A 16,243-nucleotide genomic window follows, 5' to 3' on the forward strand; every position below is an offset into this window, starting at 1 on the left:
ATCAAATGGAAAAAAGTCTTTGGTAAAAGGCCATTGACATAGAACTGGTGGTACTGTTGTAGCCTGGTGGTTGGTTGATCAAGAAAGCGACGTTTGGGGAGTTCAGACACCACTTGGGACAATATTTGCAGACTTGCAGCATGAGGCTTTGAAACTAGGCTTGGTTTTTTTTTTCCATCAATTCCAAGCTGTTACCTAGTTCTTTAATCTTTCCTATCTAACCAAATCTTGTTTTTTACCTTGATTACTATGATTTCTTTTAGTACTTTAGCTCTATCTTAAGTCCATCTTTGTTGAGCAGTTTGTTGCTCCTTTTTCTTTTAATCTAATACAAAATGGGAGAGCATCAGAAACTGCCATTTCTCAACCACTCTTTGCTTAATTGCTTCTTTACATACTTCCTAAAATTGATACTTTAAATACAATAAAAAAACACTTTGAAAATTAACTATTCTATTTACAGGATAATTCTGTGTTTGCTGGTCTGTTCAGCATTTCGAATCCTGCCAAAACCAACTATTTTATAAATTCTTCAGTGACTGACATTTCATTGGCAATCATATCCACTGAACCTTCTGGCTAGGACTCCAGCACAAAAGAACAATCGACAAGTCCAAATAATACAGCTCAAAATCCAATTGCTTAAATTTAATCATAAACTAATCTCGGGTGCATGGTATCTAACTAAACCTCTCTTTAATAAAAACCCCACCAGAAATTTCCTGGAAAACTTCAATGATTGACCCAGATGACCAAGGGCCCTTAGATTCTCCGCATTGGTACATGCCATTCCAAAATAGTCAAAATTCAGGGCAGAAAATGGTCCGGATTGGGTGGCTGATGGATCCTTAATTAATGACCTTGGTCAACTTTATTTTCTCAAGTGGGTGTTGTAAGAATTCTCCTACTATTATGGTTTGATCGAGGTACTATGCATTTTAAACCAAGTTGTGAGTCTACACGCATGGGTAGGGTGGTCCCAAGGCAAATGCCGTCTATTTTGGAGTTCAGCACACCAGCCAACCCTTCAACGCCGTCTGGCACCTAACTTGCCTAATAGTCTATGTTCAAAACGGAAAGAAGCAAAAGGAAATTAGAAAATTTGACTCTCAGGGGGAAAAGGGTCTCATAACATAAGTCCTAGTACTTAAAGTTTTCATGATTGAACTTATTTCATTTAACTTCTACTCAATCAAACTTGGCCTGTCATTATTGCTTGTGCAACATGTTGCTTGGCAGCACGTATAATTTGAAATTAAGAATGTTGAATTTACTATCACATCAGAGTAAAGAATTATTATGAATTTAATGCTTCTAAGCTGAGAAACCAATTGAGGTCGGTGGTTTTGTCACAGTAAAATCGTTTTCATCTCCTTAGATTCAGAGATCGTAAAAGGCACGCGGTGCGGTTTTCTTGACCGATCACCTAAGCAAATGGTTCTCATGTTTTTCATCTGGTCATAACTTTAAACCGAGTAAAATTTCCCTATCAAGGTTTTTGACGTGTGACATCTGCTACATTGGCAGCAGAATAACTTTTTAAAGTTCTCCGGTATTGGTTTCTGCAGGTTTTAAAGTCTAACTTGTAGTCCTGATCTCGTAGGCAAAACCAAGGCCACCATTTGAATCTTCTTTTTTCTGAATTCTACTCATATTTTAGTATCTACTTCTTCTAAGAAGTCTGCCATTAATCTCTGCATTTTGTTAGAGACTGTGATATGGAAACTAATAGTAACAAGAACCCAGTTTCTTTCTTTCTTGCTTCATTCATCTTTCTTCTATACTTTCTTCCTCAGTTTTGCCATGCGGTTGACAGAATCACGCCAGGCCAAACGATAAGGGATGGCGACACGTTGGTATCCAGGGCTGAGATTTTTGAACTGGGATTCTTCAATCCTGAAAACTCAACATTCATATTTGTCGGGATATGGTACAGGATTGATGTGAAAGCAGTCGTATGGGTTGCAAATAGAGACAGACCAATATCTGGCAGAAGTGGAGTTTTGAGGATCGGAGTTGATGGTAACTTGGTTGTTCTGGATGGAAACAACAATTTAGTTTGGTCCTCTAATGTTTCAGGCTTATCAAACAACACTACAGCAGTTCTCTGGGATACGGGAAATTTTGTTCTATCGAGCAATGAAAGTGTTGATGATACCCACTGGGAGAGCTTCGACAATCCAACTGATACATTTCTGCCTGGAATGAGAGTTCCAGTGAATTCTGCAATCGGAGAGTACCCTGCTTTCCATGCATGGAAATCAGCCAGTGATCCTTCTCCAGGAAACTACAGTATGGGTGTTGATCCTCATGGAGGACCACAGATAGTAATATGGGATCACGGGAGAAGGCGATGGAGAAGTGGACAGTGGAATGGAGTGATTTTTACAGGTGTCCCCAATATGAGTAGTATTGCTAGTTTTTTGTATGGCTTTAAGCTTTCTCAGCTTGATGAAAATAGGACCCAGTATTTTACATATTATCCACCGAATCCTTCTAATTTATTGAGATTTCGGATAGGCTGGGAGGGAAGGGAGCAGCAGTTGATGTGGGATGATGGCGAGAAGAAATGGAAAGTTCTGCAACAACAGCCTGACCTTGCAAATCAATGTGAACTTTATAATCATTGTGGGAATTATGCGACCTGTGACAACTTAAATTCTCCAAAGTGCAACTGCTTAAAAGGGTTTAGACCAAAGCTTCAAGATCAGTGGAATAGAGGGAATTGGTCAGGTGGGTGTGAACGGAGGACCGAACTGCAGTGCCAGAGGACTAATGGTGCAGCAGGGGAAAACGGTAAACCAGATGGCTTTAAGGGATTGAAGTGCACGAAGTTACCCGATTTGGCAAACTTAACGCTATCCGCGGGGAACTCAGAGGCGTGTAGAACAAGCTGCTTGGGAAATTGTTCATGTAGGGCGTATGCATTTATTTCTGGGATTGGATGCATGACATGGACAGTAGACTTGATTGATCTTCAGCATTTCGACCAAAGTGGAAGTTTACAGTTCTTCCTGCGTCTCCATCATTCTGAATTAGGTAAGGTACATATTGTTTTTTGTTGTTATGGTCCATTAAGTTTTCACTAGGTCATTTTGGTCATAGAGTAGTCCTAAATTTTGTGAAGTTTTACCTTTCAGTTGGTTTAATTCCTAAACCTTCCTGTTCTTGCCAAATTTCTTCAGAATGCAGCTACTAAATCAGGTAGGTGTCATGATTCTTGAATAGAGGTGCTTTTTAGGCATATAGTGAAGTGCATTATGTTAGTGGGCTAAATGGCTGTGATCATTCACTTTTGTAAAGTTAACATTTTCTGCTGCATTTAGCTGCTAAATCTGAAACATTAACATACTAACACCTTGCTTATTTCACTTCAAAATCAGATGGCAGGAGGAAAATATCCATCCTTGTGATTATTATAATTACTGTGCTGGGGGCATGCTTCTTGGTGGTGTCTCTATGGCTACTATGGAGATACAGGAATAAACTGAAAGGTGAGATTTCCTTTGGAGGTATGATTTCCTTTAAAGAGGCAGCTTAGAATAAGGCTGTCTGCTAGTCTACTACTTGATATTAATTTTTCAACTCTTTCTTTAAGGTTTGCCTGCAGTTTCATCAATGCCATGTTGCAAGAACGATGATGTAGCAGTTTTTGATGTGTCCAAGAGCAAAGAATTTTCAGCAGATCTTTCAGGACCATCTGACATCCTTATAGATGGGAATCAAATTAATGGGCCAGAATTACCAATGTTTAGCTTTAGTTGTGTGGCAACTGCAACAGAGAACTTTTGTGTAGCAAACAAACTTGGGCAGGGGGGATTTGGTGATGTATTCAAGGTGACTTTCTAAAGTTAGTTACAAAATAGTAATGAGTGTAATGTTATTGAATTAAAGGTCATAACAGCCTTTTTTTTCCATCAACAGGGAGAGCTTCCTGGAGGTCAAGAAATAGCTGTAAAGAGGCTTTCAGGACATTCCGGCCAAGGCTTAGAGGAGTTCAAAAATGAGATTATCCTGATTGCTAAACTGCAGCACAGAAATCTTGTTAGACTCTTGGGCTGCTCCATTCAAGGGGAAGAGAAGATGCTGATTTACGAGTACATGCCCAATAAAAGTTTGGACAACTTTCTTTTTGGTATGCTCCTAATCATCCGTATCGTAGAGGTCTTTGTTGTCTTGTAGAGAAAAATGGCAAAACCTGGAGTTATTAGCTTTTGTAGCTGTTTGTTTATACTGACAGTAGTTTCCTGATAAAATTTATGGCAGATGAAGCCAAGCAAGCCCAGCTAGACTGGAGAACCCGCCTCAGCATTATTGAAGGCATTGCAAGAGGACTCCTTTACCTCCATCGAGATTCAAGACTTAGAATAATTCATAGAGACTTAAAGACTAGCAACATTTTGTTGGATGCAGAAATGAATCCAAAGATCTCAGACTTTGGCATGGCCAGAATATTTGGGGGTAACCAAAATGAAGCAAATACAGTTCGAGTAGTTGGCACATAGTAAGCACTACATGTTTATAGATGTTTACAGAAGAAGCTCAAATTTCAACGTTCAAACAATGTCAATAGCTTGACAGACCTAACCCTTTCTTTCCTGTCTTAAAATGCAGTGGATATATGTCTCCTGAATATGCAATGGAAGGACTATTTTCAGTGAAGTCAGATGTGTACAGCTTTGGGGTATTATTGCTTGAAATTGTTAGTGGCCGGAGGAATACTAGCGTTCGTTCATCCCAACACACAAGTCTTATCGGATATGTAAGTACAAAACGAACCATTTGCAGCCAAGCTAACCATGAAGCTAGAATTTGAAAATTTTTGTGTTATCATCTGTTGAAGTCTTGAAGCTGGCAATACTAATATTGAATTTTGAACTGGTTTCAGGCATGGCATCTTTGGAGTGAAGACAAAGCAATGGATCTCGTTGACCCTTCGATTCAGGATTCATGCTCTCCAACTGAAGTGCTGAAATGCATACACATAGGCATGCTGTGTGTGCAGGATAATGCAATGCACAGACCAACAATGGCAGCCGTGGTGCTAATGCTTGAGAGTGAAACTCCAACGCTTCCCATGCCTAGACAACCCACATACACTTCCATGAGGAGTTCTATAGATGCAGAATTCACTATGGATGGTCAAGAAATTGTATCTTCAAATGATGTCACGGTGACAATGGTAGTTGGAAGATAGATTGATTTGTTACTTTCCCTTCCATTGTTTTCATATTACACCATTCAAAATTTTCCTGAACCTCGTGTTTTCTGCTTCTCTTGCTTGAAGTAATAGAGTTGTTCCATTAAAGCCCGCTCAGCTACAGGGGTAGGCCGGTAGCATGGATGAGTGCAGGAAGCACGGGACCTACCTAATTATCAAGGAATTGTACATGCAGTCAAACTTCAATGGGATATATTTGTAATTATATAAGGTTTTTTTTTGGGGGGTTCATTGTAACTGAGATTTTTCACTTATTAATGTGCGATTGATTACTCATAAACTTTCCCCTGTTTCCAACAATGAGTACTCATAAAGCAGAAGAAGCCATTGACTTGGCCCATGCCCACCTTCCCAGAATACAAACGAGAGAACCCTTGCTTACAGCCTTTGGGCCATTTGTTTTCTTCTCTGGAAGGAAGGCCCTTTTTAGCCCATCTTGTTCTATTGCTTAATTAATTGCAAATATCTCCCAATCTTATTCTTTCATATCACACCAAGCCCCTAAGTTTAATTAAATAATCACAGGTTTTCTTTCACGCTTCAAAAAGCATAATTAATCATCCGGAATTTTAAAGAAAAAAAATCATATAAAGTGTTTGAAAACACTGCGGCAAAGAAGAACATCCAATTAAAAATAAGAAAAACAAAACAGATGTATATGACTAATATATTAATCTTTTTAAATAATCATATAATTATCTAATTATTACAAAAAAGTACGTACGAAATTATCATTTATAATTATAATTTTCATATAATATTTTGGTAGACATTTTACAATTCAGAATTGTAATGTAGTTATTGTAGAAGATATGTTTTTTAATTTGATATTTTAATGAAAACCTGCTAATAAGAAAGAATTAAGATCTCTATAGTCAACCATCCTAATTACCAATTCAGCCGTTTTCTTTATCACACACTTCAAATCAGACTTTACTAAGCCCAACAAGTCGGACAGACAATGGAGAAACCGCAAGCTCAGGTTTCTTAATGTGTTATTTCGGGTATCTGCACCATTGGTGGAAAAACTGCAAGTCATCTGGGACCAATTAAGGAGATGAATTTGTGGACACGTTTGTTTACTTTTGTTGGTTTTGAGAGGGAGGGCGATGAAGAATCGAGAACTTGCATTTAAGAAACTAATCAAAGCTTATAGTTTAGGAATAGAACTCTCAGGCACATTAGCTTGATAGATTCAAATGCTGTTATGTACTTTCACCTTGTAGAGATTTTTGTTATGTGATCGACATGCTTGAAGACAGATGAGCAGTTTCTATGTCTGTGTTTTTTCCTTTTCTCTTTTACTCAAATTGCTTTTCGTCAAGTTTTGCACCGCCATAGATGTGTTAACCCCATCTCAAGCACTCTTACAGGGACAAACTCTAACCTCCCCTGGCAACGTCTTTGAGCTCGGCTTTGTGAGTTTTAATAACTCTAGCCTTTATTACGTAGGAATTTGGCACAAGAATATTGTCCCTCGCAGAGTTTTATGGGTGGCCAACAGAGAGAAGCCCCTCACTGACTCATTGTCCTCAAGTCTAATGATAGCAGGTGATGGAAATCTGAAGCTCATGAATGGCATGCAAGACATTGTCTGGTCAACCAAGGTTCCTATCCAATCAAATAATTCGGTTGCGGTGCTTTTGGATAGTGGGAATTTTGTTCTGAAGGATAACTCATCGGGACAGATCTTATGGGAGAGCTTTAGCCATCCTGGTGATACTATTTGGACCGGTATGATGATAGGGATGAATGTTAAAACCGGTGAGAAACGATTCCTGATTTCCTCGAAAAGTAAGGACGACCCATCGCCTGGTAGTTTTGTTGGTGGAACTGGAGCACAGAGTAGTCCGATAATAGAAGCTTTTATTTGGAGTGGAACCCGACCGTATTTGAGAAGTGGGCAATGGAATGGGATAAAGTTCCTAGGGATGCCACATATGTCTGCAGTATATACTAATGGAATTAGCATTGTATCGGATAGTCAAGAGGGTAGTCAGTATGTTGCTCTCAATTTTTTCAACACCTCTCTCATTAAAGTCGTGTTCCTTTCACCAGAAGGATATCTGCAGCTAATTATTTGGGATGAAGGAGAGAAAGAATGGAGAGTTCAATTACAGGAACCGGAGAGCCAATGTGACATTTACGGAGCTTGCGGTCCTAATGGAATTTGTAATAAAGATAAGTCTCCAATTTGTAGGTGTTTGGAAGGGTTTGAACCAAGCTCAAGTGAAGAGTGGAGCAGAGGGAACTGGACGAATGGATGTGTAAGACGAGTTGAACTTAATTGTGACAAGAACATAAGCTTATTAGCCTCAAGCCGGAATAAAACTGATGGATTTTTGAAATTGAGTGGGCTGAAACTGCCAGCTCATTCCCAGTATCTGAAATTTGAAGTGGATACAGAAGCTTGCAAATTCTCGTGCTCGAACAACTGCTCTTGCGTGGCATTTGCGTCTGTGACAGGAATCGGGTGTATGCTTTGGACTGAAGATCTTATGGATGTTCAGGCCTTCTCATCTACAGGAGAGGATCTCTTCGTTCGTGTTGCACATGCAGAACTAGGTACTTTACACATACAATTCTTCACCTGAACTCAGATTATGAGGTTTGCATACATCTGTCTCCCCGTTGGTTTGTTTACCTTCAAATTTTAAAATTTTCTCTAGGTAAGGAGAAGCACAAATCGAAGGTAATCTTCCCTGTTGCAGCTAGTTGTACTTTGATCGTCTTGAGTACATTATTAGTGTATGGTTTCTTCAGGTATAGAGCTAACCACAAAGGTAAGAGCACTGATGTATTTTTCACAGCTACTTAAATTTATTCAAGCGTTTTGAGCATATTAATCTCTTGTGTTTTGAAAGTTGTTCAAATAAAGCATTGCAGATCATGCGGTTTATGTATAAAGCTTAATCATGATTATTCATAGCTAACTTGAGAAAAACTGCAGTAGAAATTTTAGGTCCAAAATTCAAAGTATACTGATGGACCTTCCAATAATTAAGCCGTGTAAGCCACCTGTCCACCTTGATTTGTGGTAATGGATTATTGCCAGTCAAGAGGGAAAGGTTGAGCTGTCAGGTATAGAAAATTTGGCTCGTTCAACAGAAATCTCTAAGCCATGCAGCTCCAAGAAACTTGTTTCCTGTACTACCCTTGACGATTGACATTTGGGGGCTTAATTACTTTGACTTCTCTTTAGCATTTTTCTCCAATAAACTGACTGAAAAGTTCCTTGTTATTGAGTAGTTAATTAGATTAATTATATGCAATTTGAGTATAATTTAGTATATAATATTTTAATAACGTTAGGTTGCTGAATTATACATAGAGCCTGGCTGTCTCATAAGAATTATATCCTTTAAGACCAGTATGTCAATAAATCCTGCCAAATCAAGATATGTCACAGTGTTAGGCTCCATATCGGATTCTAGTTGGTCTAGGCCAAATTACTCAGTTTCGCGCCTATTTAAGAAAAAGATCTGCTAACTTTAAAGGTATGATGGCTCAATGTCTATACTTAGGGGAAAGCAGAGAAGCTTTGCATGAATCTGATTCTGCTGATGCAACTAACCCTTTGAGAGACACTCGAAAAGGAATAGCAGGGAGCAACATCATAAAACAAAAAGATTCGTTGATATTTGATTTCAACCACGTAGTTGTTGCTACCGACAACTTTAGCCTAACGAACAAGCTTGGCGAAGGGGGATTTGGACCTGTTTATAAGGTATCACTCCTTTTTACTATTTCTTTTTGCTTGTAGATGTACAAGGACACCATAGACTGATATATGTCACACAAGAGCAGGGAAAGCTGCAGAATGGAAAGGAAATAGCCGTGAAGAGACTTTCTAGTCACTCAGGACAGGGCATGGAGGAATTCAAGAACGAGATTGTGTTTATTTCCAAACTCCAACATAGGAATCTTGTTAAGCTTTTGGGTTGCTGTGTTGAAGGGGAGGAAAAACTGTTGATCTATGAGTACATGCCGAACAAGAGCCTGGACACATTTCTCTTTGGTTAACTCCCTTTTTCACTTATTCATCCCTATTATTTTATAACACAACTTATAACTGACTTTGTCAAAAATTTCCATGATCTGATTAGATCCAACAAGAAAAACACAGCTAGTTTGGGCTAAGCGCTTCAGCATTATTCAGGGTATTGCCAGAGGGCTTGTTTATCTCCATCGTGATTCCTTTCTAAGGGTCATTCACCGTGATCTGAAGGCTAGCAATGTTCTTTTGGATGAAGACATGAACCCAAAAATTTCAGACTTCGGATTGGCTAGAACTTTCCAAAAGACTCAAGAGCTAGCAAATACTCGCAGAGTAGTGGGAACATTGTAAGCATTACTTGTTTGTTTTATTAGCAGATTCAATGAACATTCATCTTGATAATCCACTCCCATAAGGAGTAGTAATGCATTAAATTGTTGTCTAGTGTAACATGAAACTTGCAACCTAATTTGTAAATAGGTTCATGTACATATAATCACTTAACTAGGTATTGGCTTGTTCAAATGTACCTCAAAATCCAGATAACTTTTAACGACTTTGGCATTGAAGTAAACAAGCATTAAATATTCCAATCAATGCAGGGGCTATATGTCTCCTGAGTACGTCATAGGAGGGAGGTTTTCAGAGAAATCTGACGTCTTCAGCTTCGGGGTCTTGCTACTCGAGATTGTCAGCGGCGAGAAAAATTCAGGCTTCCAGAATGATGAACACCAAAACCTTCTTGGTTATGTATGCTTCAAAGTTAAAACACTTTCATCTTTGCATATTCCTTCTGGGATTCTTTTAGTAAGTGAAATCTACATTGTTTCAGGCTTGGCGGTTGTGGTGTGAAGGTAGAGTGCTTAACTTGGTTGATCAAGCCTTAGGGGACTCATTCTGCAATGTAGAAGTAATGCGATGCATACACGTTGGGCTTCTCTGCGTCCAGGAAAATCCTGCAGACAGGCCTAGCACGCCAGCCGTGATTCTCCAGCTTACCAGTGGAACGAGCCTTCCACAACCAAAGCAACCTGCATTTGCTTTTGACAATTCACGGTACTCCTCTCATAGATCAAATTCTAATAGCTATATAGGCTCCGTGAACGAGGTCACATTGTCAGCGACTGAAGGTCGATAATTGATGATGAACGGATTGTTTCTATTTTTCTTTTTATTTACAGAATTAGCAACTCCTATTTTAAAATTTTTCTTACATTTCTTATGATCATTATTTTCATCTTCCCACTCTTTCGATAAAGAACAAATTTTACTTAATTGGATGGATATTTTCAACAATAATAAGCTTGAGATATAATTTTCATTTAAACAAATAAAGAAAAAAAGTTTTTGAAATAAGAGAAGTTTAGGTCTTTAATAGTATAACTAAAATGGGTTAAAGAGCAAATAGGGACTCTTATAATTTAATAAGAAGATAAAAAAACGATTTTAACAATATTTCATTCTTTTCTCTATATTCTCCACATCTTTTTATACTATTTTATTACAAAAAAACTTTATAAAAATTTAATAATTTTACCATACACTAGTGACTCTTCAATGTATTGATTTTGTTAGCTCAAAAATAATTAATTATCAAGTTTCATTGTATTCTCGAGATTTTATCATCTATAATCTTATTCGCGAGGTGAATAAAGCAATGGATCTCGTTGACACCTTGATTCCGGATCCATGCTCTCCAACTGCAGTGTTGAAATGCATACACATAGGCATAATGTGTGTGCAGGATAATGCAATGCACACACTAACAATGGCAGCCATGGTGCTAATGCTTGAGAGTGAAACTCCAACGCTTCCAATGCCTAGACAACCCACATACACTTCCATGAGGAGTTCTCTAGGTGCAGAATTCACCATGGATGGTCAAGAAATTGTATCTTCAAATGACGTCACGGTGACAATGGTAGTTGGAAGATAGATTGATTTGTTACTTACCCTTCCATTGTTTTCATATTACACCATTCAAAATTTTCCTGAACCTGGTGTTTTCTGCTTCTCTTGTTTGAAGTTGTAGAGTTGTTCCATTAAAGCCCGCTCAGCTACAAGGGGTAGGCCGGTTGAATGGATTAGTGCAGGAAGCAGGGGAAACACTTAATTATCAAAGAATTGTACATGCAGTCAAACTTTAATGGGATAGAATTGTAATTATATAAGGTTTTTTTTTTTCTTGGGTTCATTGTAACTGAGATTTTTCACTTGTTAATGCGAGATTAATTACTCATACAATTTCCCCTGTTTCCAACAATGAGTACTCATAAAGCAGAAAGCAGTCATTTACTTAGCCCATGCCCACCCTCCCAGAAGACAAGCGAGAGAACCCTAGTTTTCAGCCTTTGGGCCATTTGTTTTCTAATATGAAGGAAGGCCCATTTTAGCTTATTCTATTTTGTGGCTGAGAAGAACAGCAATTAAAAATAAGAAAAACAAGGTGGAAGTATGTGATCAATGTATTAGTCTTTTCAGATAATTGTACAATTATCTAATCATAACAAAAAATTACAAAGAATTGTAAACTTCATATAATATTTTGATAGATGTTATATAATCTAGGATTATAATTTATTAATTATCATGTAATAATTGCACCAAATATACTTTTTAATTTGGTATTACGGACGGAAAACTACCAATAAGAAAGAAGAAAGATCTCTCTAATTAACTGTCCTAATTACCAATTCAATCGTTTCCGTTATCATACACTTGAAATCCTAGAGTTGACTGAGAGCAACAAGTTCGACAGATGAATGAGCCGTGGAGAGACCGCAAGCTCGGTTTTCTTAAGTTGCATGTAATGGGGTTATTTCGGGGTATCTACCATCGGTGGAAAAACGACTAGTCGTATGGGACCAAGGACATGGACTCGTTAACACATTTGTTAACTTTCATTGGTTTTGGAATGGCGGGGATAAAGAATTGAGACCTTGCATTTAATAAACTATTCCAAGCTTGTAGTTTAGAAATAGAAGTCTCAGGATCTTTGATTCTCTCAGAAACTGATTTCCAAGATGGGTGGTGAAAAGAGAAGTAGAGTTTTGCTTTCTTCCATGTCCCTCTTGTTCAACTTGCTTCTGTTACATTGCTGCGCTGCAACTAATAACATAACTCTATCCAGGCCATTATCACAAGACCAAATCCTTACCCCCCAGGCCAATTTTTTGTGCTAGGCTTCTTTCAGCCTAACAATTCTGCCAATCAATATCTGGGAATATGGTATAAATGTAATTCCCCAACCTAAAAATAGGATTACATTAGTATGTTTACTAAATCCTAAATTTGACAAATAGGTTTTATTGAAATTACTTTAAAAATATTTGGGTTTATAATAGAATAGTTGTGTATTAAAAACCTTTTAGCAAACAGAGTGGTTTTATTTTAATTGGAGTCAAATTACATTCTCACGTTAAAAAAAAATACAGTCAATTATATCTTATCATATTTTTTAAAAAAAAAGAAAAGAAAATCAATTAGTTTTAAAAAAATCAATAAGGCATGTTTAAATAAAAGCAGTTTACACATTTAAAGGAAAAGAGGTAAGGCCAATTATTTTATCACATACGAGGAAGTTAAAAGTCAGTTTTCATTAATACGTTTAAAGAAAAAAATATAGAGAAGGAAAAAAACAAACCATTTGNTATTTTTAAAAAAAAAGAAAAGAAAATCAATTAGTTTTAAAAAAATCAATAAGGCATGTTTAAATAAAAGCAGTTTACACATTTAAAGGAAAAGAGGTAAGGCCAATTATTTTATCACATACGAGGAAGTTAAAAGTCAGTTTTCATTAATACGTTTAAAGAAAAAAATATAGAGAAGAAAAAACCATTTGGGAGAAACTAATCCTAGAGAAGAAGAAGGTAGAAAAAGGAAAATCTACTCAAGAAAGCATTGTTTAAGATATGATTAGGCTTCAAATTATGAGAATTTTGTACTTTTCATTGTTTGAATGCAAAAGCCCTAGGTTATTTTATGTTTCTTCAATTTCCATCCAAATCTAGTACTGTTCTGATGACTTTCCAGCTACATGATGGGTACCAATGGAAATGTTTTAAAAGATCTTTCTAATGGTTTTTGTAGCATCTCATTTAGCTTTGTGGTTAGGAAGATACAAAATTTAAAGCTGACTAGAAACTTAGTTTTCAATAGTTTTGACGACCCAACTTTGGGTCAACGGAACTTCATATTTTGGTAACATTTTGGGGCATATCTTTGAAGGCTTTTGTAGTATAAAATGAGATGTTTAATTTGGCATCAATGGCTCGATTAGAAGCTTCCTGTGTTAAAAGAATTAAAGCTTCAAAATAGGCTTGTTGATAGTGGAAACTCAGAAATCTAGGTATTTTTGTGATGATTTTTAAACTTTTGACTTCTATAACTTGTGAATTTTGCAATCTTTTTCATCAAAACAATTTTTAATGTTATAGTGTGACATAAATGCTTCAATTTGGTTTTGAGTTTATCACTGGAAATAATTCGGATTAAGAGTTATAAGATCGAAGTAAGTCAAATGGTCATAAAAATATAAAATTTTAGAATTTATAAAAATTCATTGTTAGTTATTTTAAAAATTATTCTTGACTTATATTCAACCTATTTTGCTAGAAACTTCAGAAAATTAAGCAACTTAAATTTTAGTGAATTTTTGTATAATAAATATTTATTTGACAAATTATTATTGAATTAGCATATTTTGGAAATTTTATTGGAAATCTTCAAGAACTAAATTTTGATTTGTATTTGAAGTATTTCCACCCAATCACATATTGTTGCTGATTTTGTACTATAATCTATGAGTTTGTAAGTTTTGAATGTTTTATGTATTTATAAATTATTAAAAAATTCAAATTGATTTCGATTAGCGAAAGAGGTGCTACACTCTAAAATGCCTTAAAATGACTAGTAGAGAGTCATGGTTCGTTTTGATAAGTTAGAAATGCTAGTTTCTAATTTCGAGTATTTTGAATTAATAGGTTCCGAGAGGATTCTAACTCTTTGCTTTTTGATTTTGGTTTTAACGAATCTAATAAGTGATTGATATCCCTTTTGTGCTTTCACATCCTAAAAATTAGCCTTAATGTGAAATTGAATTTCATATATTATGTATAATATATTTTATCCTATAATTTATAAAAATCGAATTGAGCATGCAAAATGTATATATATGATTTTTATATATTGGATTTTGGAATGTGAATTTTTTTGTGAAATATGATTTCTGATTTTAAAATATTAATATGATTTTTGTTTAACATATGCATATATGACTATCTTAGTGATTACATATGTAAATACTTAATTTGAAATAAATATGCTTTGATGTATACGATATGTGTTTTGTGAAAGTGAATATTACGGTTTTGTGAAAGTGAATATTACTGTTTTGTGAGTTTGAGTAATCAGAAACTATATTTTGTTTTATCTTCTAGTATGACTATGTTATGATCTTGCTAATGCGGGTTAAACGTAGGCTATGTCGACATTTATTATATGATTAGAGATCGATCTCTCAACCGCATCACCGATTACAAAATAGTTATACTTGTAATGTCTGTTCAGAGCAGCCAATGATTGCTTTTGATATAATTATGACCCATGTCACTGGAGTTAATTGTGGTTTTGATATGATGCCACTAAGATTAATTGTAGTTTCTATTATGATTACGACTTATGCCATTGAGATAAGTATGACCATTGTATGTTACAAGAAATCAATAAAAATTTGAAATTAGTGTGAAATTATATTTTGTTTGGTTATATGAAAGTTTTGAAATTATATTAGCTATGTTATCTTAAGTGAAATTATATTTATTTTTATAATTTAAAAATAAAATTTTAAAATATATGTTTTTGAATGAGATTATTCAAAATTTGTCTTCTTCTATGGAAGGGAGGCCTATTTTAGCCCAGCTTGTTCTATTGCTTAATGAATTGCAAATATCTCCTTTTATCTTATTCTTTCATATCACACCAAGGCCCTAAGTATAATTAAATAATCACAGGTTTTCTTTCACACTTCAAAAAGCATAATTAATCATCCGAAACTTTAAAGTAAAAAATTACACATGAAAAGGGTTTAAAAAGACTTTTGTGGCAAAGAAGAACATCCAATTAAAAGTAAGAAAAATAAAGTAGACCTAGATGATTAATATATTAATCTTTTTAAATAATTATATAATTATCTAGTTATTACAAAAAAATATGTACGAAATTTTCATTTATAATTATAAGTTTCATATAATATATTTTGGTAGACATTATACAATTTAGAATTGCCTTTCAGAAAAAAATACAATTTCGAATTGTAATTGATTAATGTTAATGTAATAATTGCAGGAGATATGTTTTTTAATTTGGTATATTAGATGAAAAGCTGCTAATGAAAAAGAATTAAGATCTCTATAATCAACCGTCATAATTACCAAGTCAGCGGTTTTCTTTATCACACACTTCAAATCAGATTTGACCAAAAGCAACAAGTAGGACAGATAATGGAGAAACAGCAAGCTCGGGTTTCTTAACGTGTTGTTTGGGGTATCTAAACCATGGAAAAAAATACAAGTCAACTGGGACCAGTCAAGGACATGAATTTCTGGACACGTTTCTTTACTTTTGTTGGTTTTGGGAGCGAGGGGGATAAAGAATGGGGAACTTGCATTTAAGAAACTAATCAAAGCTTGTAGTTTAAGAATAGAAGTCTCAGGCACATTAGCTTGATTGACTCAAATTCTGTTATGTACTTTCACCATGTAGCTATTTTTGTTTTGTGATCGACATGCTTGAAGACAGATGAGCATTTTCGATGTCTGTGTTTTTTCCTTTTCTCTTTTACTCAAATTGCTTTTCGTCAAGTTTTGCACCGCCATAGATGTGTTAACCCCATCTCAAGCACTCCCACAGGCCACAGGGACAAACTCTAACCTCCTCTGGCAACGTCTTTGAGCTCGGCTTTGTGAGTTTTAATAACTCTAGCCTTTATTACGTAGGAATTTGGTACAAGAATATTGTCCCTCGTA

The 16,243-nt window shown here is 35.8% G+C and overlaps 1 protein-coding gene across 1 annotated transcript; it reads left to right on the top strand.

Moving 5' to 3' along the window:
• Nucleotides 1,344-10,422, top strand: LOC18596995. Its single transcript, XM_018122863.1, has 14 exons — nt 1,344-3,039; nt 3,384-3,494; nt 3,599-3,837; nt 3,925-4,135; nt 4,267-4,504; nt 4,615-4,762; nt 4,889-5,194; nt 6,484-7,786; nt 7,891-8,004; nt 8,746-8,948; nt 9,029-9,239; nt 9,328-9,565; nt 9,821-9,968; nt 10,051-10,422. Exons 1-14 carry the CDS (start codon nt 1,719-1,721, stop codon nt 10,354-10,356), a joined length of 5,097 nt encoding a protein of 1,698 aa, XP_017978352.1. The 5' UTR covers nt 1,344-1,718; the 3' UTR covers nt 10,357-10,422.

The sequence above is a fragment of the Theobroma cacao genome, chromosome 6, assembly GCF_000208745.1.
Source record: "Theobroma cacao cultivar B97-61/B2 chromosome 6, Criollo_cocoa_genome_V2, whole genome shotgun sequence".
NCBI lineage: Eukaryota > Viridiplantae > Streptophyta > Magnoliopsida > Malvales > Malvaceae > Theobroma > Theobroma cacao.